Source organism: Ixodes scapularis, unplaced genomic scaffold (assembly GCF_016920785.2).
Source record: "Ixodes scapularis isolate PalLabHiFi unplaced genomic scaffold, ASM1692078v2 PGA_scaffold6__148_contigs__length_123643588, whole genome shotgun sequence".
In the NCBI taxonomy this organism is placed as follows: Eukaryota; Metazoa; Arthropoda; class Arachnida; order Ixodida; family Ixodidae; genus Ixodes; species Ixodes scapularis.
In genome coordinates, this window is record NW_024609881.1 from 10,123,098 (window position 1) to 10,150,272 (window position 27,175).

At 43.3% G+C, this 27,175-nt stretch overlaps 1 protein-coding gene across 3 annotated transcripts; it reads right to left on the minus strand.

Annotated features, from left to right (window-relative positions):
- On the minus strand, positions 1-26,276 carry LOC115331575 (zinc finger protein 2 homolog). 3 transcript variants are annotated; one of them, XM_042294566.1, is made up of 5 exons: positions 26,148-26,276; positions 16,755-16,821; positions 12,484-12,589; positions 3,828-4,967; positions 1-3,746 (listed from the first exon to the last, which is right to left on the minus strand). In XM_042294566.1, exons 3-5 carry the CDS (start codon positions 12,509-12,511, stop codon positions 3,616-3,618), a joined length of 1,299 nt encoding a protein of 432 aa, XP_042150500.1. In that variant the 5' UTR covers positions 12,512-12,589; positions 16,755-16,821; positions 26,148-26,276; the 3' UTR covers positions 1-3,615. The 3 variants fall into 3 exon arrangements, with proteins under 3 accessions (XP_042150500.1, XP_040077438.1, XP_040360899.1); XM_040221504.3 differs by lacking the exon at positions 16,755-16,821; XM_040504965.2 differs by lacking the exons at positions 16,755-16,821; positions 26,148-26,276 and having other exon boundaries at positions 3,828-4,996; positions 12,484-12,512.
- Positions 26,277-27,175: the final 899 nt, after the last annotated feature.

The window sequence follows — 27,175 nt, forward strand, 5'->3', positions numbered from 1 at the left end:
TGGATGCTTGAACTGTCTCTATTTATTTGGAGGAACACCAATACAGAACTCTGATTACATATTTATCATCTGCAGTTTAAGATATAAAAATGCATTACACAATGCAAAACTATGCACACATTGACCAACAACACACAGGATGCAGTAAACCGAGCAAAAAAATGGATGTGTTAGTACAAAAGTCATTGTCTGGCATACATGACACCTACGATCCGAGAACTCCGACATACAGGTACACGGAAACAACTATCAAGAAGAAGAATACAGAGCAACAGAAAATTGTGACCACCTAAACACAAGAGCGATATCTCAAAGCAGGTGTCATATGAATACATGATTATGAAGGTGCCAGTGGAGGAAAGGATGCAAGAACACTTAGAATTTGGGCGAGTTCAAGTCAGTTCAATTCTCTATATCCCTCCTTCAACACAGTGGTGAAAAAGCATTATGGAGTATTAAAAATTGACACGCTGTCAATTGTAAAACCTGCTTGGTGGAGTGGGAATACGACTATACTAGGGGGACAGCTTTTCTCGGACTTTCAGAGAAGAGAGCGCACGCACAACTTCCATAAGTGCTCAAAATTGGAGAGGGAATGCGTGCCAGTGCCTTTGACGGTAGTAAAGTGGTTAGTTGGGCGAGTTGGTAATGATTGAACATGATTAAAATTGTGCACAAATAGAAAGGAACGGAGAAGAGGGAAGAGAGAAGAGACAAGCGCAAAAAAATGTGGAACGCTTCACGATTTTGCGTCCCCGAATCCCCGAGTAGAGCAAGGTTCAAATCGGGAGCACGAACCACTGCAGTGCACACACATTCAAAAATCGGTTCCAAGCCAACTTGATTGCTAAAATGGAAGGGCACGCTACAGCATGAAGAAATTAAAACCTAAAAAATTACTTTACACTAGGGTACTAGGATCGCAAAAGCAGAAAAAAGCCAGTATAGGAATTAAAACTGACACTTCGTTTTTTGATAATCAAAAGAAAATTTGCTTACATATTTATTTTCTGCAAGTGCCTATATTTTAAACAGACAGGAGTAAAAACAAACATATGAGAAAAAACCTAAAATGAGCTACACTGACCTATTTCCATCTATTGAAAATTTTAAAGGTTTGTCATTACACTGACCAACCCCTTGATCACTTCTGGCAAGGAATTGCTTCCTACTCGTCAACACATTTGTGTGATTACAAACAGTAGCATTCAGATGAAAGGCTTGTAGCAATGCAAGAGTTTGGCTATGTGTGCACAATCAATGTGGTAACCATACTGGATATGCAACCAACCGTTCTGAGAAGTAGACAGCTCATAAGGCCATTCCCTGCCACCTGATTAGTGCAAGTGCCCTTAGGTTCGTCATCCAAAGACACAGCCATACTATAAGGTTTTTCACAGCTCTGTGTTTATGGTGGATCAGATCAGCACAAAACAGATGCATCATAAAATGTACAGGAAAATTGCTGTACTTTAAGTCAATGCATTAATGTCAGTTTAGGGCACCACATGCATTTATACACTTCAACTGAAATGGTGTATATCTCTACATGAGTCAAATGATTCCACAAGTTACAGAGCATGGAAGGCTAAACTTGCAGCTGTTTCGTAAACCTTTCCGTGTAAGTGCACTTGATTGTGGCGGATCAAAATATCATTCTCACCCGTGCACGCTCGGTTACGGAGGGATACAAAAATTTAGATCAAAGCTTGCACTTGTATATCTTTTCACTTATGAGGTTTTGGTGTGGTTCATAAAATTGCAATTCCGAGCAGTCATGGAAACACAGCCGCACTATAAGGTTTTTCACAGCTGTGTTTGTTTATGGTGGATCAGATTGGAATGAGCCAAGGCTAGGGGACGCCTGTACAGGGGTGAAAGCAAGCTTCAGCCTTTTGTAGCAGGTCTGAGAGCAGCAAAGATGCCCCTTTGGAGCAGCTCAGGAACCACAAAAGTAGAGTTTCGTAGCTGCTAAAGTAAACCCTGGAGCTGGTCACCCAGGTCGAACTTGGGTCTATAAGCACAGAAATTGTTTCTAAGTACAACAAATATCATAACGAAAAAGCATCTACATGTAACGTACAGCACCATTTCCAAAAATACCCTTTTCTTAAATCCTAATCCAGCCCTTACCATTAAAAAGCAAACATCATAAATGCAATTTATCTAAATGATAGGTTTTGAAAACTGTCCTGGTAGAGGGTTGGTTCCTCTTATAGGTTTCCAATAGAAAGCATAGTCAACAAAATAAGCACAGCTTAAGCGTCATAAAAACAATACATTGTGCCTATTTAACAACCCAAATCACAAGTATCCATAATTTGAAAACAAAAACATTCAAAAATGCAATAGTATGGGATGAAATTAAGCCAAATGCTAACTGACTATAGTTTTCATTACTAGGGGATACAAATGTTCCCCAAGTCCTGTTTAGCAAACATAAATGCATTCCTATACTCAAGTCAACAGAATACAAATCTCTCATTATAGTACAAATGCAGAATATTGAAAAGTTCATGATATCTTCTCTGCTCATACACAACTGCCTAAGACCTTACTAAAACAAGCATGACTAAATAGAATAAAAAAGCTTGTTTAGGAGTTTGCTAAAAAACGTGGCTGACAAAACTAGCAAGTCTCAGTACTTCTGACAAAACCACCTATGCAGTTCCCATTTTCGAAGATCAGACACCTACATGCAATCTTGGCCGAGCTCTGGCACTGACGGCACAAAGCAACGCACCCAAACAAGTGCTTCGACGGCACTGGTACGGAACGGACAACTTTAACAAACAACTCGTGCGGTTTTCCCCTGTGCTGCTGGCACTTGACAGCTCACCAACATACGACCACAAAACGGAGCACTGTCTACTTACCTGGTCTTGAATAAATTCTCACAATTTTCGTTAGATTAAAATGGGCAATCGACACCTGTTTTCATAAAAAAGTCACCTGCTTTCATAACTAAAAAAAACTTTTTTGGATAGTTTTGGCGCAACATTTGTGCTTGGGAAGAGGATGGTGCAGCAAAAATGGAATGGCACACAATGGCGCAGCGCTTCTACCCCTGCTTGTATGGCTCTTCACCTGCGTGCTTGATTATGGCTTCTGAGGTGAAAATTTTGAGCAAAGGCTCGGGGTGTATGCAGGCATTTGTATGGCTTATAATCCGTGTGCTCGACTGTGTTTCATCAGCTTACTACTTTGAGCAAAGGCTTGGGAACATAGCTAGCATTTAAATGGCTTTTCACAACTGTGTTCATCTATTGCAGATTAGATAAGAACTCTGAAAAAGTGGCATTTGGCCACATCTTGCATTTAAATTATTTTTCACCAGTGTTCGATTATGATGTCTCAGATGTGAATTCCATGCAAAGGCTCAGGAGCACAGCCTGTACTTAAATGGCTTTTCCTACTGTGTATTTGGTTTTGGCGGCTGCTTTAGAATAGAGACCAAATGCTTGTGGATAAAACTTACACTTGTATGGTTTTTCACCTGTGTGGGTCCGATTATGGCAGATCAGATTGCCTCTGAGAAAAGGCTTGGGGGCATACCTTGCACTTAAATGGCTTTTTACCTGAGTGCGTTCGATTGTGGCAGATCAGACAGGAACCCTAAGAAAAGGCTTTGGGGCACAGCTTGCACTTAAATGGCTTTTCACCTGAATGTCTTCGATTATGGACGATCAGACCACAACTCTCAGAAAAAGCTTCGGGGCACAGCGTGAACTTAAACGGCTTTTCACCTGTGTGTGTTCGATTATGTTGAATCAGACTGGAATTTCGAGAAAAGGCTTGGGGGCATAGCTTGCACTTCGGCTTTTAACCTGAGTGGTCTCGATTATGGCGGATCAGATTGGAACTCTGAGAAAAGGCTTTGGGGCACAGCTTGCACTTAAATGGCTTTTCACCTGAATGTTTTCGATTATGGACGATCAGACCAGAACTCTCAAAAAAGGCTTCGGGGCGCAGCTTGCACTTAAATGTCTTTTCACCTGTGTGTGTTCGATTATGGCGGATCAGACTGGAATTCCGAGAAAAGACTTGGGGGCATAGCGTGCACTTAAATGGCTTTTCACCTGAGTGGTCTCGATTATGGCGGATCAGATTGGAATTCTGAGAAAAGGCTTTGGGGCACAGCTTGCACTTAAATGGCTTTTCACCTGAATGTGTTCGATTATGGAAGATCAGATCAGAACCCTCAGAAAAAGCTTCGGGGCACAGCTTGCACTTAAATGGCTTTTCACCTGTGTGTGTTCGATTATGGCGGATCAGACTGGAATTCCGAGAAAAGGCTTGGGGGCACAGCTTGCACTTAAATGTCTTTTCACCAGAGTGTGTTAGATTATGGCGGATCAGACCAGAACTCTCAGAAAAGGCTTGGGGGCACAGCTTGCACTTAAATGGCTTTTCACCTGAGTGTATTCGATTATGGCGGATCAGACTGGAATTGTGAGAAAAGGCTTGGGGGCACAGGTTGCACTTAAATGGCTTTTCACTTGAGTGTGTTTGATTATGGCAGATAAGACTGGAACTTTGAGTAAAGGCTCGGGAGCACAGCATGCACTTAAATGGCTTTTCACCTGAGTGTGTTCGATTATGGCGGATCAGACAGGAACCCTGAGAAAAGGCTTTGGGGCACAGCTTGCACTTAAATGGCCTTTCACCTGAATGTCTTCGATTATGGACGATCAGACCAGAACTCTTAGAAAAGGCTTGGGCGCATAGCGTGCACTTGAACAACCTATCACTTTTCTGCTTTTCAGTGTTGCTGGACGCTTTGGATCTAGAGGCAGGTGACATGGGAGGATGCTGGTACTTGAACTGTTCATCACCATGGGCGACCAGGTGGTTCACAATCCCACGCTGATCTCTGGTGACATAGGTACAGGAACAGCACCCGAACCAGATGTCCTCAGTGGCTTTCAATGGGCAGCTGGTCTCTCCCAAAAGTGCAGCTCCCTCTCCTACAAGGCCTCATGTGTATTAGGGCACACTAGGAAAGCACAACAAAAATAGCCACATGTTTTAGAAATAAGCAGCCATTATTGTAGTTCTGCATCAGCTGAGTGGTTGAATTTCATTTTTGCCATTTTTACGTCAGTTCAAAGCACTCAATTAAACAAATTTTGGGTTGGACAAAAAAATGTAGATTGGCGTATAACTAATAGCATATCATTTTGTAAGCTAAAAAAGGTAGAAAAGCAAAAGCCTATTTTTTGGTATAAACATCTGAAAACATAGCAGACTATTTTGTACCTCCTGTTCTTTGACATATCTCTGTTTTTTCACTGCGATACATCCACGGTACCCAAACATGTCACTCGAACTCAAAGCCGCAAAGTATGTCACACGACACCCAACCTGACTATTCCGTTCACCCGTAAGCAATTTGTCGCCAAAAAGTATACCTACTTGAAAGTTTCTTTGCATGCCGTGTTGCCTGAGTGATCTTCTAAATAGCAATTTGGAGAAATACTTTTTGCAAGTACATGATAAAGTGTGATATGTTTGTCAAAATGATAATGAAAAGAATGAGCTCAAAGCAGCAGCCACATTTGTGAAAGCACAGTTCCTGCACGTAGGAAGAGTGGATTTTTGTGCATAACAGTGAATCTCAAAATGGATGAATGCACAATTCTGCTCCCGTGGGAGCTCATATACAGAAACCCTAGCCCAATCTACTAACATCATTGCACCCTGCCATTGATCTACCCTACTTGTTTGCCCAGAGAAAAATACACATGGTAGTGTCAAATAATAATGTGGAAGGTATGTGCTTAGCAGCATAAGAAAATTTGTACAAAGAATCCATCGAACTGGCTGCAATGAAAGTTTTCACAAAGTTGTGTTTAGGTGGGGCTTGTATTATATCGAAAGTTCATGGGTGTAGATTTTAGCTAAGTTGAAACATCATAATTTTGCCAAAGTACAGGGAGCAAAAAGGTTAGAACCACCTGGTCGGAACTGCCGCTATTTAAGAATTGCCCCCTTTACTTTGTAGCTCGCCACTATTTTGCATTTATTTCAGTGAAAAAAGTACAAATTGTTCTTCATGTTGAATTTCTACACATACTATGTATTTCATCATTCATAAGATGATGTCAAAATAAACAAATATTTCTTTAAAACTTGGTCAACTTTTCTATAGCGAAATACCACCACAGATACACCAGATGTTTTAATTACCAATGCCTTCGTCACGAGAAGCAGCAGATTTTTGATAGGAAATATAAGAAAATAGACTCTACAGAAAAGTCGCACGAAAATATATCTTGCTGAGCAGCACTTTCCTTTAGAGATGTGCAATGTACTTATGTTTTTTGCTAACTTAAGTGCTTTATATTAGTTTGTTAGATACCTGTAGTTATTTTACTAGATAACCGCAAAAAATCTTTTTTTTAACTCCTAGTCTATTAAAATAAAAATATTCAAAATGGTAACACTTTTGTTTGATGCTGCGTGTGCCAGAGAAGGCACCACTTATTAGACAAATAATAAAATTAGATGACAAAGACTACTGTCAATATTCTAAAATAGCCTACTTGTATCCCCCATAAAGAGTGCAAGGGGCCATTAGTGTGGATTAACATATTCACATTTGATGAATACAACAATTTCCCAAAGAAAACTAGGACCCTACAAACAAAATTTAGTTTAATCCAACTGCCCCAAAACATTGTGCAGGATTTGAATAGCTTAGCTCATGGCCTTAAAGGGTAACTGCAAAGAAAAAAAAGTTTTTTTTTTAAACAGCCTAATTGGGACAAGCATGTCACAAAACAAATGTTCCGCGGAAAAAATTATTTTTTTTTATCAATATTTACGCCACAGGACGTAATTTAGTAGAGTCAGAACCTCTCCACATTTGAAACTCCCGCTCTTTTGACCCCCGCGGAAGAGGAGTACGCCCCGCCCCTCACTCTCCTTGCGTTGCGGAGTTGAACGACGCAGCGTCTCGACTTCCGGCAAGATCTGGCAACTACGCCAGGCCGCGGTTGGTTTGACGCGGTTTGCGAGCACATGCAGTGATGTTCCATGCAGGGAATTTTCCCTTTTCCAGGGAATTTCCGGTCTGAATTTTGGTGAAAAGGGAAATGGGAATTTTAACAGGTTTGCAGGGAATTTTAAGGATTAACGAGGGAATCCGGGAAAAGCTTTAGAGGGAGCTAAGCACACTAACAAGTTGAGTGGTCTAAAAGTTTTATGAAGAGAAAGAAAGTTGTGGTGCAGGAAAAATGTGTCTGAACGACTCATTTTGAAGTAGGTTTAGGAAACTTCTACTTGACTTGAAGTACATTCTCCGTGCGTGTACTTGTACATTATTTGAAGTAATTTTTTCCGGTACTTTGCGAGAAAAAGTACAACTTCCGAATTCAATACATTCTCCAAATTTGAGAAAAAGAAAAGTGTATTGTTATGTAAAAACACGCTATTGTCTTTCAAGATGTTATTCGGTAATTATTTGAGTCAAGTAATAGCGGCAATAAGATCGATGCAATTAAGTGTTAAATAATTTGTCAGCTAAAGTGAGATGACTACTCCGTGGCCACTTTATTTTGAAAAATAACTGATGCACCCTCGATTACCCCCATGAAAGATTATGTTAAAAAGTACTTGTAATTTACTTTGGAAGTACATGATATTTATAGTACTTTACATACTTACTACTTTACTTAAAGTACATAACCTCTAATTTTCTTTGTACTTTACACCAAGTACTTTTTAGATGTACTTTATTAAACACTGCTAAATATTATATTATTTAGTTAATAAAAATATAAACTGACCGCCTTATTAAAAAGCCAGTCTAAATTTTCACTTATTAAACTGGAAATCTAATTGAAATTGTTTCTCGAAACCTGGAATCCCAGTTCCGTAACCCACATAGTGAAAAGTTATACTGGGTTTCTTGGTAGGGCAGTAATATTTTCTTCTCTTTAAACATGCGATTTCACGTAGCTTTTGTGGTAAAATGCACGCATATAGTGGCCTGCATGACCACAGAAATCAGCTGATGCGAAAATAAAGGTATCAAATGCAGGGTAATATGCGGAGATATTTCAAAACTTTGCAGGGAAAAAGTACCTCAAAAAGGGGCTTTTTGTACCTAAGAAAGGGAATTCTTGGACATGGTATGGAACATCACTGAGCACATGTAGCGAAGACCTGACCGGAGAAGTGCCCCTGTGATGTTCCCGGAAGACGGAAAGTATCGTTCGTAATCGTCGTGCGCGCTTTGAAAGCGAAGGGAGTCACAGAATCCACGAGTGCGCAACCATAAGCCAAGGTTCACGACAGCGCTGCGTTGGTTTCGGCGATCTCGTTCTGTTTGGTGCAACACGGCGATGCGACAGAGCTGAAACGTTCGTGGTGTGTGTAATGCGGTGCTAACACGGAGCGCAAATTGGTTGTTGTGGTGTTGACGTTCAACCAGTTAAGTCCCGTCGTCGTCAGCTGATCCAGTCAAACTGGTCCGGGAGGACACTGGGAGCGTTTTTAAAAGTAAATCTGCCTCGTTCTGTTTCAAAATGTGGAAGTTTTCCAACGCATACCGTGAGTAAAAAGCTGCGGGCGTTTTCAACAAACTTACGTCGTTTTAATTGAACAATGGACTCCGAATTGTTGTCGTAAATCTGCCGTTTTTATGCTTCGTGTTGGACTGCGTTTGTACAGCGACGTGTTGCATCGTGCGGTGTAAATAAATTTGGGCACGATTTCGTACCTGCCTACAGATGCATGAACTGGACCATTTTTACGTAGTGGACATAGTGCTTTTTTATTTTCTGTCTAGTCGCGGACGTTAGGTGCACACGGGGCGAATCTCGACGGCCTCCAGAGTGATATGACGAGAACGTAACTAGACACGTTGGTTGCTACGCGAACGCCCGATTGCCTCCAGCCAAATAGAATTCCTTTCGGGGCGACATGGCTGCTGGAAGGCTCACTGTCGGGATCACACATCTGACATCTCCGAAAAGTCAGCATTTGCACGCGCCAACAAGCAAAAAAAAAAAAAAAAAAACACGCTATGCAAGCAAAGAGGAAAACGAAAGAACCGCGCTATGAAAGCCAAAACCCCGCGTCGCTTTCTATCACTAACACCTGCGACAGCAACTAAACACACACTACTTCACTTCAAGAAGTCTCACTCAAGCACCTGGGTCAGCACGAAACGACGAAACACTGATCACTTCGGTGAAACGATTATTCGAGGTAGGCGAGACAGGCGGGAGCAGAGACTTCGGCGGCCATGAAAGAACGGCGAAGCTTTTGTTTGTATGAATCCAAACGGAAGTGCCCGTCTTGTAAACCTTTTGTAAAGAATAATAACTCTCATCACATGGGTTATTCTTTAAACGTAAAAATATGCGGCTCAAAAGGAAATTGCAACATATAACAAAGGTTTAACAACCGGATCTAAGCTGTCAATCAAACTCTTAGCCAATGAGAACTTTTTGGGATTGACGTCACATAATCACAACTTCATGGCGCGCGATTTAAAACGGACGAAATAGCCGCAAACTAAAATGAGTTTCACGCAATGAATATTGCTGTAAAAAATGTTTTTTCTCGCGGAAAAATTGTTTTTTGACATGCTTGTCCTAATTAGGCTATTTAGAAAAAACTTTTTTTTCTTTGCAGTTACCCTTTAAAGGATATAAAAACATGTTCAGTTCATTCATTCCCACGTCACTCCAAAAGCATAATATTGGGGGATCCACAGCCCTGACACACTACCACTCACGTCGTGTCGATATCGTAGCAGGATCTACCGTAAACAAGCTTCTGGCTAGCTGCGCCTTTACGATCGCCACTGCCCCTTTCCTGATCATTAGATTGTCTAGGCTGCCTTGACTCATCAAAGCAACGAACCCCGTAAACAAGCAAGCAACGTACTTTGCAGATCACTGCCAATGGCTCAACTAAGTGTATATGCACTTATTTTCAACATTGTTTACTACAACGTGATGTCTAAGAAAAATCTGTTCTAATATATTTGCAGATGTGGTGATCCCCATATAGCGGCAAAACTTAATAAAGAAACTGAATTTTGCTAACACTGATATATGGTCACGTATTAGCTGAGTGCAGGTAAAAATGAACTTTATGATGCTCTGAGCCCTTCTACACCAAACTTAGGTCCACAAGGTGATGCAGTGAAGTGCCACTCATGAGTAGCACTTTGAGCACCATGCACGCGAATAAAGTGGGAACCCTTTTGGCCCATGCGGCAAGCTCTGCCCTTTTATCGCAGTGGCCACCATCCCAAGATGGCAGTGTAATGTTGTCCCTAGGGTAACGGTTGGCATTATCATTCGGCGAGTGGTACCCAGAGTTCTTGCCAGTCTCAGAAGAAAACAGCTGGAAATGGGAGGCAGCCTTTTGAAACCAGCAAGACGGCACTGTCTAAAATTTAAATGTAAAGATACATGGCTTAACAATTTTTTTAAATTCTGGATGGATGGATGAATTAGGTCAAGGCACTTGATTTGAACGGTCGCTTGAGCAACTTTGGCTAAGGTATAACTAAACTTCCTCCTGTTCCAGCATTTATTAGTTTGATCCAACCTTTTGGAGATCTCCTATTCCTTCATCAAATCCTCCCATACCCAGGCAAGCTTAGGTATGTGGCTTAGGTAGGTATAACACCCTCTAATTTAGCCATAAAATGAACTTCCAGAAAGCAGAATCCCAGTTAGGTTACATATATGGTGCCAGTGCATAAAAATAAACTGCGATAATCCAAGCCCTTCTACCCACTGTTGGGTCCACACGGTAATGCACTGAAGTGCCACTCATGCGTAACACAGATTTGCTTCACTTCAATCCTTACATATGCCAATTAACTTGGAATCACTTTGGTCCATTCCTCCTAGAAGGTGGCAAGCTTTGTCTTTCTTTACTTAATGGCCATTGTCCCACAGTGGCAGTTTACTGTTGTCCCTTGGGAAAAGGTTACCATTATCATGTGGTCAGTGCTACCTATAGATTTTGCTAGTCTCAGAGGAAAACAGCTGGAAATGGAAGGCAGCCTTCTGGAACGAGACAGATAGCATTGCATGAAATTTGGATGGAAAGATTCTCGGCTCAACAATATTTTTTATCCTGGATGGATGGATGAATTGGGGCATGGCGCTTTGGTTTGAGCAAACCCTTGAGAAACTCTGCCCAAAAAATAAACTGAATTTCCTCCTTGATTTTTTTCTTCTTCACTTCAATGGCCTTCTTTAGCTTTTCCCATTATACTTCAAGCCTTCTCTTAGTTTGCTTAACCATTTGGAGATCCCCTATTCCTTCATCAGCCCCTCCCATCCCAAAGCAATACAGAAGTCCACCTCAATTTAGGTATGTACCGGACTCCCATACTTACATGCTCTGCTGTTACCTTTGCCTGTACCCAGTGTCTCCTCATATCGCTACCTATAACTCATGGTCTGTAGTACCCCCGTCTTTACCTCAGACGATAGACAATTTCATTTTGAACTGATAAAAAAGTTCTCCTTTCTCCATCTTAATTTTTGCGCACAGTAGTTTGGTAATAGGAGTTTCTTTCGTGCTTTCCGTTATGGGCCACAATGAACCACAAGTCTGGCTAATGTTTCAGTTTGAGATCTTATTTGTTCACTTTCCAACGGATAACAGCATGTAGGGTTTTTGTAGTTTGTTTTATATTTATCAAACTGCCGACCCCCTGACCCCCCCATACACACACACACACGCACACACACACAAAACCCGGAAAAAAATTAGATGTCAGCAACGTAAAAAAAGGTGGCATGGCCTCAATGCGCATGTTTTTAGCCGAAGAAATACTCAAAGACTTCAGTTTGCAAGCGTTTGCAATCCCCCCTCTGATACCTTGAGCACTCTATTTGAAACCATAATTTGTACGAAAACTGAAAAAACAAAAAACATTCACCTGGCTTTTAGATGTTGCTCCCTACCTTATTGAATGTTTTCAAGAGTATGACATGCTCAACAGCTACTAAATGTACGCATCAGATGGCCAAGAATAGGAATGTTTTCTCTAATGTTCGCAAAAATTATAGATTTCCAATAAAACTTTGTGGCATGTTTTGCAAATTAAAAAAATTGGGAAGCAATGGCTGACATTCTACACTGTTCATTGTTTACCAATTTTATCCTAGTACCTTGCAGAAAGCCTGCTTCCTCTATCTCATCTTCACCTTCCCGTATGTAAGAACTCCAAATTAACCTTGCCTCACACTCTTTTCCTACTGCCACAAACTTTCCCTAAACATCAATCCTAATGCTTGCTTCCCTCCCTGAAAAGCATAATCCATATCTCTCTGCACATTTTCATCTGAGCGTCCCAGGTGGAGGATCTCCGAATCAGCATGGATTGGTAGGAATCCGTAGACAGCTGTACAAGAAGCGCTGCTTTGGGCTATGACCACCTGTAGTCTAAACACAGCCAGTGTACTCCCGTTATGAAAGAGGTGGAAACGAAGAACTTACCAAGACTTAAGAACTGGATCGGTTCCATTAGAATGGCTGGCTGCGATCAGGTTTGAAAGTAGGCATGGACGATCACGAAGGAGGGACTTGAGATGACTAGGACCAACTGTAGAAAGCAATCACCGTAATTAAGAACAAAGTAGGCACACCCTCCAAGCATATCAAGCTAGGTAGACAGCTATGAGGATAACACAAAAGAGACACACCCACAATTTTGCCATTTTGAGATAACAGTGACAAATGGAAGAGAAAATGAAATGCTGTGTGCCTAGCAATGGGTGGTCGTTTGCGTATCTTAACACAATCCGTTTTCTTGCTTTCTGTCGAATTGCCATTACAGTCTAATTCCTATCAGTTAAAGGGTAGACTTGCAAAAGATAAAATCTGAGATAACAATGATGCTGGAACCTATTAGTTTTCCCTATAAATTTGCTAAATTTGTTTAATAGACAGCACTTAGTTTTTCTAAGTAGATCGAACTGGGAGCTTTGGGACCTTCGGATACACCCATACAGGAAGGCCGCCATGTTCCTCTTTCCAAAAAACGTTTCGGGTGTTGCTTAATGCTTAACATTACGAGTATTCGCACATTGTGAAGTTTCAAATATTCCTTTAAACTGGGTTGTTGAAAAAATATATTTTCGGGAACAAGCTGGCAGTTACGGCAAATGTCAGTTACGGCAAATGGGCACTTGTCCGGTCCAATCGGGCGGTTATCGTATAATTTCTAAATTCCGAAGTTTGGGAAATGTTAATGGTTGGCACTGGAACGAAGTGGGCGCCTCTCCGGTATTTTTGGTAATTAGCAAATCAAATACCAAAGTGTGCTAAATTGTTAATTAGTAAAAATAAACACGGTTTGATTAGGAAGTTTGTTAAGACTCATCAAAAAAACCTTAAATCAGTCAACCTTGGGAAGAGTTAAAGCATGTGTCAAACATGAAAATATGTTTAAGCTTCCACTCGTTCAGCAGGCGGAAGGTTGGCGATGCAAAAACACTAATGATTTTGTTATCATCGGCATTTTCACATTGCCAGCCTTCCTCCTGCTTCACGAGTGGGAACTTTAGCGTATCCCCACGGTTCGCACACGCTGTCTTCCTATAATTGACTAATCTTTGAGTTTGTAATGACGCTCAGCAAGTTTCTAGTCAGGACCATATCTTCATTTTCACTAATTTGTGGTTCTTTTCTGCAATCTTCGACCTACCCCATGGTCGGCAGTTTGTTCCCGAAAAGAGTTTATTTTTTAACTCTTAAGTTGTTTCTGCAAACGCTTTTGAAAGTTCCTACAAACTTTCAAAAGCGTTTGCAGAAACAGCTGGTATAGTCTGCAATGAAGTGACATCAACTTTGGAGGATGCCACCTCCGCATCTTTGCACCTGGTCTTATGCAAGCAGGGGAGAAGATAGATGTTGCAGTTCCCGAATGTACGGTCCAACAATTGATAGATCAGTGTTAAAGAGTTACGAAGTTGAAATGCAAACTGCACAGAGACTGATCGTTGCAGCTGGTTGTCATAGCCTTACACATGGCTCGGACTAGACATCCTAGATTGGCTCCCAGGAAGGGAGCCCGAGTTGCTTGTTTGTTTTCCCCTGGAACCGGGTCACTCATCAGAGTCCAACTCGTCACCGGAAAACTTGTTACAACTGGTCACAACGGCCTTCTCGATCGAGGTCATCTTGTCATAGGAACACTTGGCACAGGCGACCGCTTGTGCTCATCTTTGCTTTGGAAGGAGCAAACTCAACCTTGCTTTACACAAAATAATCGCACCGCTCGGAATTAGTGCTAACATGTTTTTACCAGGCCTGGACAGAGATACTCCAAAAAGTATTTGGGAATACAAATTCTGAGATACATGTTTTTTAAGGCCAAAATATAGATACTGAGATACATTTGCCTTTTATGCAACGGGATATCCCTGAGATACTTCCGCAATAACGGCGAAAAAGTTTCCGGAATACAGATACAGATACTTATAGAAATACATTTGTTCCCGAACGGTGCTACGTAGAGAGGGTGCCATTCGTGGCGAATGCGAAAGGCAATTTATGCTTGTGCTCCTCTTTTTGTGCCATTTTATGCACTGCTCATTACCTCAAACTCTTTATCTATCATTGATTCTGGTAAAAAAACATGTCACCCCCGTTGAACCACATAGTTACAGAACGGTAAAGACTGCGCACCCTGCTTGACAAAAGGCGTCTGCCCGAAATGAACCCAGTTTTGCCGTAAGGGTGCATCTCAAACTGTCACATTATGAGCCTCTGAGTCACCCATAGTGTAGGGAGATTGGACAACAGGGCCATACTTTTTCTCCACCCAACTTCTTTACAGTGTTCATTCCGCTAAATTGGAAAGAGTAGAGGGCTTCGTGAAAGGAGCTGATTTTGTGTTCCTTGCAAGTAACCTTCTTTAAACCGCAATTTTATTTTTCTTATCGTTGGTGATTGAAATGGATTAAGTTATAGTGCAGGTTCATATTATAAATTTCGAAGCAAGCTGCACCAAACATGTTTTTATCCTTTAAATTTATCTTAAAAAGGGCAACAAATGTAATGAGATGCCTAAGTCGGGCAAAGTATTACGATACAAGCGATACATTGTAAATGTATTTGAGTAATGAGATACAAATACATTTTACAAATGTATCTTGATACAGAGATAAAGATACTCAAAAAGTATCTCGAAGACACTATCGCGATACATTTGTATCGCGATACTGCCCAGCCCTGGTTTTAAATGACAAGTGGAATTTTAAATGGACTTAGAAATATGTTCAGGACGCTGATACTTAGAAATATGTTCAGGACGCTGATATTTGGTAAGACAACATTCATTAGTGTGAAGCAAATGAACACTCAACATATGGGACTTTGATGCTATCGTACTAAAATTGTGCCACTATACTAAGAAATTTTTTACACAGCTAGCGGAAAATGCAGTTCTGGAATTCCTTCAGTATGTAGGGATATAAACTACAGCAAAGCAATAAAGAATGTTTTTGAGTTCGTTAGTACTGTCCAAAATGCTTATCTCGGCACCAAACAGACTATTCTACTAAGGTACATCAGAGCATAAAAAAGGAACTGTAAGATATACCTTTTTTTTTAGGCTGGAGAGTGAAAGTGTGATCCTCGTTTATTCGTCATGTTTCCACTTCTCTCATCTATTTTTTGTCCATCATTCTTTTTTCAATTAGAAAGAATTGAGGGACCTTCTGCATCAAATCCTACCTGATGCTGGATGTTTCTTGATATTTAAAATTGTTTCTGCGATCAGTACACTTTGGAGCGTTGCAAAAAATGTCGTTAACATAACCTGTACAAGATAAACAAAATTTCGTTGCACGATTCTTATAGTTAATGAATATTCATACCTAACGTCCTCAGAATTTCGCATCAAAATTCTGTAAACTGCGAATATGATAATAATTTATTAAAAATAAAAATAGCCACACACTGTGCCTCGTGTTTTGAAAGTCAAAGGAGCGAGCGAGCAAGCAACTTAAAAGACACTTGCCGTGCAAGGGTTCATGGAACAAGAGTTTTTTGCCAAAACTGCGTTCTTAGCCTGTGACCTTTGTTTAGCAGCATATTAATAAATGTATGATCATGAGTACATGTATTTATTTTCTGCCTTATTTCTAGACAATGAAATATTTTCGGGCATGTATGCCATAATTATCAGAGTTGCAACTAAATTGTGAATGATAAATCACTCTTTCAGGTACTTTCTAATCCCATTACGAAACCAACTACATTGATTTTTTAGCGGAAAAAGATAACTCTGCCACATACAAAAAGTCAAGTCCTAGTATGAGGGAAAGGAGTGCCATTACATTATAGAACCATGGTATCTCAATTAATTTGTTGCACCAAATATGTTTTCTTTGAACTGGTGGGAAAGCTTTTTTCTAAGCGTTCATAATTTCACTGATTCTTTACTAAAATAAAATAGGCAACCAATGTTTTTTTTTTTAAGTACTGGATTACCGGCACTATACTTTCTTTTTAAAAGTAGATGACCAGTAACACGTTTTTATATATTCGAATCACAGTTCATTGTTAACACTAAATTGCAAATTTGCTAGCATTCAATATGCTCAATGTCGCAACCCTACATTTGATACCTGCAGGCGGAATTAGTATGGATACTGCGATAAAAACTTTGTGATAATTAATTGGCATCAAGAGCCCGAAACCAACGATGCATGGACGTGCTTGTTCATGAAACTAAATTTGTCGCCAAAAAGTATACCTACTTGAAAGTTTCTTTGCATGTCGTGCTGCATGGCTCATTTTCTAAATAGTACTTCGGCGAAATATTTCCTGCAAGTACATAATCAAGTGCGATGTGGTCGTCAAAATGATGATGAAAAGAATGAGCTCAAAGTGCCAGCAGCATTTGTCGAAGCATGGCATTTGCATGCGTGGAGAGTGATTTCCCCGCATAACTTTGAACTTCAAGATGGATGAATGAACAACTCTGCTCCCAATGGGCGCGTTCAGTAGCGGCGCCAGGAGTCAGCGCTCCTTCCACTAGACGGCAAAACCGACTTTCGGTGCACGTTACTCCCGAGTTTTCGGAGTCAGGCTCTCATGCACCGTCTCTGGAATCGGTGCATGAGGAGTGAAAGGAGTGCAGCATGACACAATTCCGGATCGCTGAAAAAATTCCAACGCTAAAAGAGAAAAAAAAATGGCGGGATAAGCTGCGTTGGTGCGTTGGTTTTGTCGTGGGCATGCAGTTTGCTTGCTTTTGTTAATGAAAAGTGCTCAAGGTAAGACGAATAACGTGTCGGAAAATGCATTGGACCATATTTTGTTTGGTTTAAATATGCTAACAAACAACGCAAATGGTTCATTTGTAGCTGTGTCTTGATCGCCGTTTGTTGCACGGAAACTCGGTGAATATCGACGATAGTCCCGTCCGCGCTGAACAGAGCAAGGCAGGGTATGCACGCGGCTTTGGTAGCCAGTTCGACACTCACGCAGAGCATGATACCGTTTAATGGTTTGTTTGCGTAGCTAAACCGGGGTGTACGTTGGCTGACGTTCGCTTCGGCCGACGAAACCTTGATTGCCGAGTGCAGCCAAACTTCCCGTGTGTATACAAATACATTTTATAGGAAGTTCGTAAAGAAGGGCAGAACAAACGCATGGCCGTATCAAAGTATCGCAACCGGCGGCAGAGATTCACTGAGCTCCATATTTTGGGTATGCTGACGACGTTTTTCTCAGTTTTTATAACAGAAGCAGCCTTTGCACTGCCCTGCGAAGGGCTCGATGGCGTTGGATCGCTTCAAACAGCAGCGCTGATGTGTACAGCCACTCGCTTTTTCTTGAACAACCTTGTCAAGACTTCTTCAATACCGGCGTCAAATAAAAGCGATCGTGCTTGGCATCGTCTGCTTCCATTTTATTCGGAGACTGTCTGGCAGGGGAGAAAGCGGAAATTGCGTAGAAGCAACTGAGGAGCCATGTTTTTTTTTTGTCGTTCAATAGGCGCATCGAGGACTCCAACTCGAGTTACTCCGTTCGGAGCTGAGGGAGCCGCTACTGAACGCGCTCATTGGAGCTTATATACAAGAACCCTAACCCACACTAACATCATTCAGTGATGTGATTGGCCTAAGCCGTTTTGGAGCACCTTTTGGAGCAGCCAAAACAGTGTTTCGGAGCAGCAAAAAGTGGCTTTTGGTGCAGATATTCTTAGAAAAATAAAAATATTTGTTTTAAGTGCTGGATAAATGAAGGGCACTTTGCTCGCTGGAATAAACAAATTAAATGCCAGTGACATGACACATTTTGCAATGCTTCAGTTAAATGATATGTATATGTACCCGCTATAGATAAATAAGAACCATACGGCACATATTATATTTATTTGAAAATGACCAGCATAGTGGTAGTAAGTATCAAAGCAAAAAGTTGACTAGAGTATTTATATAATATAATAAAGGGAAGCAGTCTCTGACTGATGAGACACGTAAGTAGTGCAGTGCAATGCGAAACTGTATACAAGAAAAAGGTCCAGTACGACTAGCCGGTGCTTTTCCTTTTGCTTTTCGAAACTTTCTGCAAGGCTGCTGAAAGCCTCGGTTTGCCTTTGGCAAGTAATGAATGTCCACTTCTAATGTCTCTTAAGAGACATTCAGTTATCCCACAAGTGTACAGTGCTGTAGGCATTGCCGAGCAATTCCAAAAAACCACTTGCCACCGTTTTACTGGTTCCCCATGTGCCAGATTTTTGTCAAAAGCAAGCAAATGTAAAGGAATGGATTGCAAGCATCCTGGCTGATGCCTCTGTGGTGCAATCATGTTCGCTTGCACGTGAGGGAAACTTCGGCAGCTTGCAGTTGCATGTGCATTGTCGTGCGAGCGGAGACAGCTGTTCTATCAAAACCAAAACCTTGCCACTCCACTCCGTCGGCAACTGGTTCCCAAAATGTAACGGTCCAGAATACCACAAAACACAGTCCAGTCCAGTGGCGCGTGCTTGCCAGGCCGGCAGGCGAGGTACAAGCTAAACACACACAAAAAAAAAAAGAACCTGGGCGCATCGATGCAAGACATTGCGAGTCAGGGTCAAAAAGTTCTTGGAGTGCTTTGTGCAACTACTGAACTCGAAACAAACAAGCGCGCTGTGCGGGTTCAGCGTGCAGACATTGCCTTTTTTGCTTTAGCTCACTTGTCTTCACCAACTTTCTTTCGCGGCAAACTTTTCATATACCAGGATCCCTCTCAAAAAAAAGCCCACCGAGAGAAACCTAGGTAATCAATACTTCGACACAGGTCTTTGGGTTAAGGAGGGTTTTTTGTAGTAGCATATGATCTAAACAAGGATAGAAATGTTGATGACCTTGTAGCGGTCCTTACATTTCAGTTTAGAAAGCGCCATATCTGCAGCGACGTGGGGACGGCAACACCCGACGTCATGCAACCACGGTGACTGGTAGGCAGAGATCAAATATAGTTTCCCCACGGCCGATGCTTTCAGGAGCGAGAGGTTCAGGTCACAAAGTAACTCCCGCCGCGCAAAAACGTGGTTTCATTTCACAACATGACAGCACGGCTGGTACCCAGCACGCTAGCGTCGGAGCGTCCACACACGCTTGCATCTATCGTTACAAAAATTTAAGAAAGACGCGAGACCAGACCCACGAGACGACGAGAGCAGGAAACGAAAGACGGCGGGAAACACTATGCAAAACTGAATGGATGATTAATGCAGGGTACTTTGTGTCAGGTGGCCGCTTGCGCCACCTAACTCACACAGGCTCAATTACGGTACTCAGTTTAGTTTCAATTTTGAAAGGCGACCGAAATCGGTCCTTTGGCACAGGCTTGGCGCAGATTACCCATATTTCGGCAAAATGTAGCAGGATGCATCAGAATTAGCCCCTTGGCGCAGTTTGGCGCAGCAATCACATCACTGCTCATTCCATCCTGACAGTGATCTGCCCTACTTGTTCTTCCCTAGAAAAACAAATATGGCCATGCGAAACAATAGTGGGAAAGGTATGTGCTCAGCAGCATAACAAAATTTGTATAAATAATACATTGAACTGGCTGCAATTAAAGTTTTCACAAAGCCACCTTTAGGTAGGTCTTTAATTATATTCAAACTTCATGGGTGCAGATTTTAGGTAAGCTTAGGTAGGGTAAGTATGAGGTAGGGCAAGTATTTTCTTGGCACACTTCATTTGGTCCAAATAAACGCCACAGTAAAGGCTGAAGCGCATGTGAGCGATTTAGCGAGCGACAGAAAAAGCAACGGGAGTTGGTGAAGAGCAACGGAGATTTCTCACTGTCGCTTGCCGAATCGCTCGGTTTTCGGATTTCTAGAAATTTCTAAAAATCTGTGTCTGCAGTGCCGTCCGAAGGGAAGCTGGACGACGCGTGTATCACAGGAAGCTCGTTAACCCCCCCCCCGCCTGAATTCACACCGCTTGGCGGTGACAGAATGCGGCTGCTAATTACAAAACTATTAACGCACTTGGCCCCGTTGCGCACGCCGCTTCAGCTGGACGCCGCGAAGCGGCTGCACGCCGCTTCGCGGCGTCCAGCCGGCAACACAAGCTACGCTGTCCCCCATGCACTTCCAGAAAGGGAGTCACATGCCATTTTGTTCAGCAAGGTTTTGTCAACAACCTTAGTTTTCTTTGTTTTTCAGTGTTAATCGTAAAAAAAGAATGCAGTGTCTAGCGTTACGTTCGACAGAACCCGAAATAAAGATTAAAGTTACGTCCCACGTAACTTTACGTCAAGGATTCGAGTAACGTCCGATGTAACCCAATATGAAAATTAAAGTTACATGCCGAACTCGAAATCAAAATTAAAGTTACGCTCGACGTAACTTTACCCCAAGGTTTCGAGTTACGTCTGACGGAACTCGAAATAAAAAATGAAGTTACCCCCACCCGCTGCCCGTTTCGACCTGGATGAGTTTCGTACCGGCGTAGGTCGTGGTATCGGCACGGGTCCGTGTAATTACTACTGCGTAGTGCACGTTAAAGACTCCAGGTTAGCAATTGTACTGCACTGGCTAACTTTCTCATCTACAGCTAAGAACCAAGTCACGTGTGGAGGCGTACTAGCATCAAAACTGTCTAAACATACGAGCAACACGGTTTTTCTAGATCATGGCGCATATAGGTAGGTAGGAACCAGGGCCATACCCAGAAAAAAATTTCAGGGGGGGGGGGGGGGAGTTTCAAGGACAACGGCGGCCATTTTGAAAATGTCTATTGTCTTATTTTCGCCTATGAATCATGTGCATCGGCGGCATATAATGGAGAGTTATAGCAAACCGAAGAACCGGTCCCGGTTTGGTACCCGGTAGCCGACCGGTGCCACTGCGCGTGCGCAGAGATCGAGATTAAAATCGGCTGGCTGCAAGTGCACCGACTAGGGCCATACCCAGAAAAAAATTTTGGGGGGGGGGGGGGGGTCAGAACCCCCTAACCCCCCCCCCCCCCCCCTGGTTATGGCCCAGGTAGGAACGTTAATTTCACTTTTTTGCAGTAAGAAATGCTGCAGTGAAGGGGCTTTAGACCCTTTAGACGAGACGATGGGCCCTCAATCTGTCATATGATCCACGAACCAACACCCCAACACTGATATCTCAGGCTCGCAGCATGCATGCTGTGGTTTCCATTTTGTTAATGTTTTTCTTTTCTTTTGTGTGTCGCATCTAAGAAGTGGTGTCATATCAACAAAAAAAATCCTCTTAAAAAAATAATTGCTAAAAAAATAAGAAAGAAAAACGAAAAAAGAGAAAAAGCGTACGTGACGGGCATACGCAGCTTCTACATACGAGGCACACACTCCAACCCCCTCAACGAACCTGGAGATACGGAGAGTCGTGATTTTAACCAATTTACGAATGCTGCATCAGGTGTAACGCTGAAGTAATTTATAGTATTTTTGAGTTTACGTCGTGTTTCGGCCACAAAGCGTAACATTCAATAAGGAATAAGTTTACGCTGGCTTAACACAACAACAAAAAATATGACAACAACACAGACGTTTCGCCACCTATCCGGGTGGCATCATCAGTATGAACTGGCCCGGTGGTGGGGAGAGTCAGACCAGTCGACTCTTATCTAACAAGTCCCCGTAAACGTCCGGTAGGGGGCCCCGGTCCGGTAGGGGTCACGGCGAATAAACCATGATTCCACGAACTTCCTCGGGCCCCAACGCTACTTGGAAGTTCGGAGAATCGTGGTTTATTCGCCGTGACCCCAGGGCGTGCAACAGAAACGGGGGCCTCCTACCGGACGTTTACGGGGACTTGTTGGATTAGAGTCGACTGGTTTGACTCTCCCCACCACCGGGCCAGTTGATACTGATGATGCCACCCGGATAGGTGGCGGAACGTCTGTGTTGTTGTTATATTTTTTGTTGTTGTGTTAAGCCAGTGTAAACTTATTTTATTATGACTACCCCTGGCTTTTGGAACATATTAGCACATTCAATAAGGTTCCGTAGGTTACACAGGCCGTAACTTATTTCCGCCGGACGTACAGTACCCCTCAAAGTAAAACGGAGCGCCGGAGCGGCCATCGAATTGCATCGCCGCGCTATCTAGCAGCACCGGCTGCAACTGATAGGTGCCGTCTGCGCATCCGCGCATGCCGTTCACAGTGTCCTCCGTCTTTCTTGGTTGATCTTTGCATTATCGGGGTCTCGAGCTGCCAAACGCTGTTCGAATAAACACCGCTAGGTGTTCGGCTCACACACGGAGATAACGCTGAGGGCAAGTGGGAAAGGGCCAGTGTTGTCGATGAGCACTGCTCCTTGTGCTATCAGGCGTCGATTTTAGAAAGATCTTTGCGCCACTCGAACCACCGATAACGTGTAGGTTGGAAGAAGAAAACGGAGGCCCCGGCGGAAGGCACGATCGCATGCGCAGATGTAGCCTATCAGATCCAGCCGGCGGTGCTACATAGCGCGGCGATGTAGTTCGGTCTCCAATTCGGCGCTCCGTTTTACTTTGAGGGGACCTGTAACTCAAAACCTTGACGTAAAGTTACTACGCTACAGCTTTGAAAAACTCGTTTTGACTATTTACTTTACACGAGACTTTTGGACGGCACTTGAAGGCGTGAGTGGAGTGCCATCGGACGGCACTTGAACGCTCTGCAAGGGTGCCGTCAGACGGTACTCTACACTACGTTCTAGAAAACGTCGCTCATCGCCTCGGTCGCTTGCTCCCATCGCTTTCATGCGGTTTGCCTCGTCGTGCGACTGACCGAGCGACAGCGAAGCGGGTCGCCGTCGCTTGTCTTGTTGCTCGCCTAATCGCTTGCATGCGGTTTATACGTTAAAGGAGCTGTGCAACAATTTCAGGGCTTTGCTTAAATAATTGTGGAAGTTGATGCCTGACACTTCTGCAATAAACAACAGCAAACAGATTTTGCCTGGATACCCTAGTTTTTATTTAAAAAAATGAAAAAATCCAGGTTTTTGCCGCCTCTCAACTCGTGCATCGTCTTCCAGGTCACGTGCGCAGTGACGTCACTTGAGTAGGCGCGGGGTTCTGGAAAAGTTCTCTCTTAAGAGCCACCAGCGAGCAGCGAGAACTCATCCGCTCGCGACCGCGTGACCACGTGCTGGCGGGCGCCCCGCGAAATATATGGTGAAAGGAGGAAAGTCTCATCCGGGTCCGGCCATACCCGTCCTTCCCCGTCCGGCGCTGTCCCCCTCCGGCTTCTGGCAGCTATTCGCGGTTTTGTTGACCTCGGATAGATGGCGTTACTAAAACTTCGTATAATAAAGTTTTGTTGATGATACCAGGGTTTTGACGCATGCATATGTATGTTGGAACGACAAGATTTATAGAAAAGTTACCTTTTATCGAGCAGTTATTAGCACAACTTGCTATATTTTTTCGCTGTGTCTAAAGGTACGTCGGACGTATCCGGATCTCAGAGTCTAAAGATACGTCGGACGGATCCGGAACTCGGAGTCTAAAGATACGTCGGACGTATCCGGATCCCAGAGTCTAAAGATACGTCGGACGTAGCCGGCGAATGCCACCGGTCCGTCGGACGCACCCGCTGATGCATTTCGAGCTGTCCAAAAGCGCTCCGCGATCGCGAGTCGCGCTTTCTCGCACGCTCGCACTTGCATTTACATGATGATGATAGCTTTATTTTCAAGGGAAGACGACAATGGTTTTCGTTGCTCTGTTTTGCATTTACAACTTTAGGACTAGGTTAAAAAAAAAAGTTTTGATGCTTGTTACAAATCAATCCAAATTCGGTTTTAACAAAAAAAGGTCACTATTTTAGAGTAGTATCGCACGCCAAAGGGAGGATTTGTCCGATTTGTCAGCTTGTGACCCGGTGCGGCCTATCCACGTGACCGCGAAGTGTTCTGTTGACGAAAGCTTGACAGGTCAACATTAAAGGGGCAGTGCAACAATTTTCAGACTTTGTCCAATTAACTGCGGAAATTAATCTGCGTCACCTATGGAACGAAAAACCGAAAGCCGCGTTTTCTTGCGACCGCTAGTTCTTATTTAAAAAAATTAACCAAATCGAAGGTCAAAGTGCCTCCCAACTCTCCACGCCGACTTTCGAGTGACGTCTCTGGGGGTTCACGTGGTCACCCCTTGGGCCTTCTCTTCAGAGACCCCAGCCGCTTCCTCCGCGATTGTCGACTTTCAAAGGATTAGCCTCGTCGAAGGTCGCGGCGAGCGATGGACACAAAGGACGGTTCGCCAGGGGGCTGACGGCGAGTGTAGCAGCGGAGGGGGACAGGGTTTGTTGACTTCCGCGCATCCCCCAGAGACGCCGTCATTTTAGTTCCCGTAGCCGCCACCGGCGGCTGCAGATCGGCAAATAATTCCTCTTTGCCTTGCGATTACGCAGCAGAATAGCCGTTTTTTCGGTAAAGGTGACGCGTTTTTGGTCACTTGGGCTTGTATAAACAATATAAAAAATGCAAACTGGCAATTCTTTCAACATTAAAATCGTTGCACTGCCCCTTTAATGGGTATTTGTTTTTTGAATGAAATGATGTTCCCTTTCGTGATCCAGTCTTTGTGCTTAAAGTTTTTCTGTTTTCCTCTGGAGATCAGCTTTTGATTGTTTTCGTTGTATGCAAGGCTGTAAAATTTGCTTTCATTTTTTTTTTTTTTTTGCATAGGGGGAGGAACTATAGCCATAAGTCAGTTTTAATCGTTTTAATGCTTGCGTGATGACCAATATTTCCGTAGTAAATTATTATTCTATAGCAGCTGCAATAGGGTAAGAACTGAGTCAATCGTCATTTTAGCCAAGAATAAAACACACTGCATGTTTTGCACGTCTGTACGAAACGAAACTTGTTTAGGCTCCGGGTTACGGGTACATCGGTTGATGCTCTTCAAACTCGACAGTTGAGCCGGTTGAGCTCGCCGTGCCGGTGTTCGGGGATCCCAATACGCCCGACGTATGTTTAAAGGCAGTGTCTATTCTTCCCGAAGCCGGAAGAATAATTTTTCCGAAATTCTACCGGGAGTCGCGCGCTAGGATGCTCGAGGGATTCATGTACCGCTGTTCGGTGGCAATCCGTTCATCGGACGACGTTTTATCGAAAGATCGTTTCATCAAAAGTTCGTTACCACCTCGAATGAGCTACTTTTTCTAATGAGCCGCCTGTCTGCCGCCGCGAAGCGGCGTGGACGGGTAGTCGGCATAGATTAACGCGGGTCCCAGTGGTGCACGCGCGACGAAATTTCCGGATACGTCCGACGTATCTTTAGACTCCGAGTTCCGGATCCGTCCGACGTATCTTTAGACTCTGGGATTCGGATACGTCCGACGTACCTTTAGACACAGCGATATTTTTTACAACTACCCAAGTGACGTCACGCCGCGTGTTTCTCATGGCTGCCGCTCGCGGCTGCAGGTCGGGAAATATTCTATGTGTTGCTTCGCTATTACGCGGCGGAATCGCAACATTTAGATAAAAGAAGGTGTATTTTCTGCCATTTGTGACACCGTGATAAATATCAAAAGCAGAAGATGCCAATTCTTTCAACGTTAAAATCGTTGCACAGCTCCTTTAAGAACCCTATTTATGCCGTCCCTTCAAACGGTCGTCGATCCCTTTGACCCACGCGGTAGTTACCTGATCTTCCCTTTATCGAGATCGGCACTTACCGCTGGCGTGCGCAGAGTCAAAACCAGTCCATCCGTATCGGCGCCCTCCTTTGCTCCTTGAAGTGCTTGAAATTTACCCCAGAAGGAAGATCTCAACAAACGAAGCTATCCACCAGAAGGAGTCGCCAAAAATTGCAACACTGAGTCGGCCGTGAATACATTTACAAATATTTCCCGATTTTAGAATTTTATTTTGTTCAAACAAACTTGTAAACTTGATTATGAATATTCTTAATTTATTATATTTCAATTAGTTTTTGTCCAGTTTAGTTTGATTTCTTTCAAAACGGTAACTTAATACATTCGCCAGGAGGCTCGTTTTAATTCAGGAACGAAACCGAAACTAACCTTATTTTGGATTGACTTTTTCGCGCAGTGAGATAGATTTAAATTTCGGTTTCTTTTCTACTTCAAGTCCCACCCAGTAGCTTTTCAGCCAAAGAAGTGGTTCGCGGAGACTTTATTTTGTGACATACGTGTCCGATCCAGACACTTCAAAATTTTTTTCAGGAGTTCAGTCCGTCCTACACCGACGAGATCCTCAGGATTGGACAAGATTCATACCATCTGCAGTTTCTGTTGTTCAGTGATGAGGTGACATTTCACCTGGACGGGCAGGTGACAGAACTACCGCTATCGGAGTTCGACAAATCCGCACTGAACGCTCGAGAAAGCTTTGCAGTCGCCGAAGGTAACAGTCTGGCGTGGAATTTGGCGAGAGGGCGTCGTTGGCCCCTGTCACGATCCTTCTAGAACGTGGACGAAAGGGACCGAAGCACCCGCCGAGAAGAGACGACACGCAGCCTGGTTGTGAGGGTGGACGACGACGACGACGACTGACCGGGGCGGCGTAAGCTCCACGGTGTTTATTGGCGCGGTGACCAATCCGCCGAGCCTGGCGGCTACAGACGGGTGGACGGGAGCGCTACATACTGTCACAGCCCCTTTTTCTTCAATGACAACGTAACATATGGAAGCACCAAGATGATGCAGCATGAATTCCTTCCCGAGTTGGAAATACGGCACGC

Coding starts and splice junctions, on each gene's coding strand:
- LOC115331575 (XM_040221504.3), bottom strand. CDS start 12,511: ATGGAACCGATCCAGTTCTTAAGTCTTG. Junction 4,968..12,483: donor GATCCAGTTCTTAAGTCTTG/GTAAGTTCTTCG, acceptor GAGGCCTTGTAG/GAGAGGGAGCTGCACTTTTG. Junction 3,747..3,827: donor CCATAATCGAGACCACTCAG/GTTAAAAGCCGA, acceptor GAACACACACAG/GTGAAAAGCCGTTTAAGTTC.